Here is a 2,037-nt window from a genome sequence, read left to right as displayed (position 1 = left end):
CATGTTAATTGTTTAAGAGTTTGGGATCAGACTTTCTTCAGAATGTCACTAGACCTGAACACAGGAGGGGATAGAGTTTTATATATTAAAAGAAAACAAAAAAAATGATACAAAATATGATGTATAATTTAATTTTAATTGGAGGAAAATTAGGGCCTTTCTGAATTGGGAAGAACATAGTAAACAACTGTACTTTCCTGAAATTAGAAAAAGTGGTATCTTATTCCCCTTAAGTATCATTATTTAGTCTAAGTAACATAGAAACAACAAGTCATTCATTAGTGTGGGATTAATTTTCAAATGAGGCATATGAGCTGCTGAAAATACAAAATAATGAGAAAAATCCTTGAATTAATTTTTGGATCTGACTGTGCTTCTGCTCAGCATAATCTATGTTCTTTGGTAAGGCTCTCTGAGCAATAAGGGAAAGTGGTACAGTTTCCCAGTCATGTACAACACAATTTCTACAATTGTATAAAATTTTCTCACAAGACAGCAATGGATGTAGACCTATAATTGAATAGAAATGGAACTGAGCTAGATCCAGAAGTGAGTCAGAAGATAGAGTCAGTATGTTTCATTCAATACCGACAATTCCTCAATAAAAAGCTACTAGAAAGAATTCTGGTAACTGATTTGGTTCTTTATCCATCATGTCACAATGTCAAGAAGAGAAATGAGTAATTTCATGTGAAATTAGAGAAGACTTCTAGTCAGCCTTCTCCCACAGCTTTATTATCTGTTCCAGGAAGATATCTCATAGTCATAGAGTGAACCCCAGTTTCCTAATGATGAGCATCCTCAAGGCTCCTTTCATGTCCTTATTTCTTAGGCTATAGATGAAAGGGTTCAGCATGGGAGTAACAACCGTGTACAGCACAGTTGCTGCTATATCTTGTTGGGCTATATGGGTAGATGTGGGGCTGAAGTACACCCCAATGACTGTCCCATAGAAAAGACAGACCACAGTGAGATGGGAAGCACAAGTAGAGAAAACTTTCTGTTTTCCAATAACAGAGGAGATCTTCATTATACTTATGAAAATGTGTGCATAGGATATGAGTATTCCAATGAAGGGTAGAAATACTGTTGGTGCTCCCACTGTATAGACCATCAAGTCATTGATGTAGGTGTCTGAGCAGGCCAATTTTAAAAAGGGACTGAGGTCACAGAAAAAATGAGGGATTTGATTGTGGCCACAGAATGACAATCGAGTCAGCAAGACGGTATGTGTCAGGGAATTAGTAATGGCCCAAGACCAAGACACTAGTACTAGAAGGACACAGACCCTCGGAGTCATAATTGTGTTATAGTGTAGGGGTGCACAAATAGCCACATAGCGGTCATAAGCCATGGAAGTGAGGAGGAAACTATCAATCCCACCAAACAAAATGAAGAAGAATACTTGTGTCAGACACCCAGCATAAGGAATTGTTCTGTTTTTGGATATGTGATTGCTCAGCATCTTGGGAATGGTGGTGGAGGTGAAACAGATGTCAGCCAGGGACAAATTACTGAGGAAGAAGTACATGGGAGTGTGGAGGTGTGGGTCAGAGAAAATAGCCATCATGATGAGCAGGTTGCCCAGTCCTGTGATCAAGTACATAAGGAGAAACAGGAAGAACAGGAGCCTCTGCTGCTCTGGCTCATCTGAAAGACCCAGAAGGATGAACTCTGATACTTCAGACTGATTTTCACCTTCCATTCACCTGTTTGGAAGCAAATATAGAAAAAAAATGAAATAAGAATTTAAAACATCCCATTTATGGTTTATTTGAAAGTTTATGCTGAATAAAATCATTAAAATTAGAATTAAAAGAGAAATAGGACCATGGGAACCTATGAAATACCACTACTCATAGTCTGAGATCTAAAACAAACAAAAAATTGATAGCAATAGATAGATATACAAAAACTCCATCCTCCAAATGATACGTCATAAGGTATGAAAAATGTGTTCAGAAAAAATTATAGACCATTCATGTCCTCATAAAAATATACTCCAAATCCATCAATAGTATAGTAACACAAAAGAAA

General features: G+C 37.2%; 1 protein-coding gene across 1 annotated transcript; it reads right to left on the bottom strand.

The window, feature by feature from the left end:
• Window positions 1–763: 763 nt before the first annotated feature.
• Window positions 764–1,705, bottom strand: LOC127545041 (olfactory receptor 1361-like). The gene has a single exon (XM_051972062.1). It carries the CDS (start codon window positions 1,703–1,705, stop codon window positions 764–766), a length of 942 nt encoding a protein of 313 aa, XP_051828022.1.
• Window positions 1,706–2,037: the final 332 nt, after the last annotated feature.

This window comes from Antechinus flavipes, chromosome 1 (assembly GCF_016432865.1).
Source record: "Antechinus flavipes isolate AdamAnt ecotype Samford, QLD, Australia chromosome 1, AdamAnt_v2, whole genome shotgun sequence".
Lineage (NCBI taxonomy): Eukaryota > Metazoa > Chordata > Mammalia > Dasyuromorphia > Dasyuridae > Antechinus > Antechinus flavipes.
Note: the sequence above shows the minus strand (reverse complement) of the source record. Positions and strands in the feature narration are given on the sequence as shown.

Coding starts and splice junctions, on each gene's coding strand:
- LOC127545041 (XM_051972062.1), bottom strand. CDS start 1,705: ATGGAAGGTGAAAATCAGTCTGAAGTATCAGAGTTCATCCTTCTGGGT.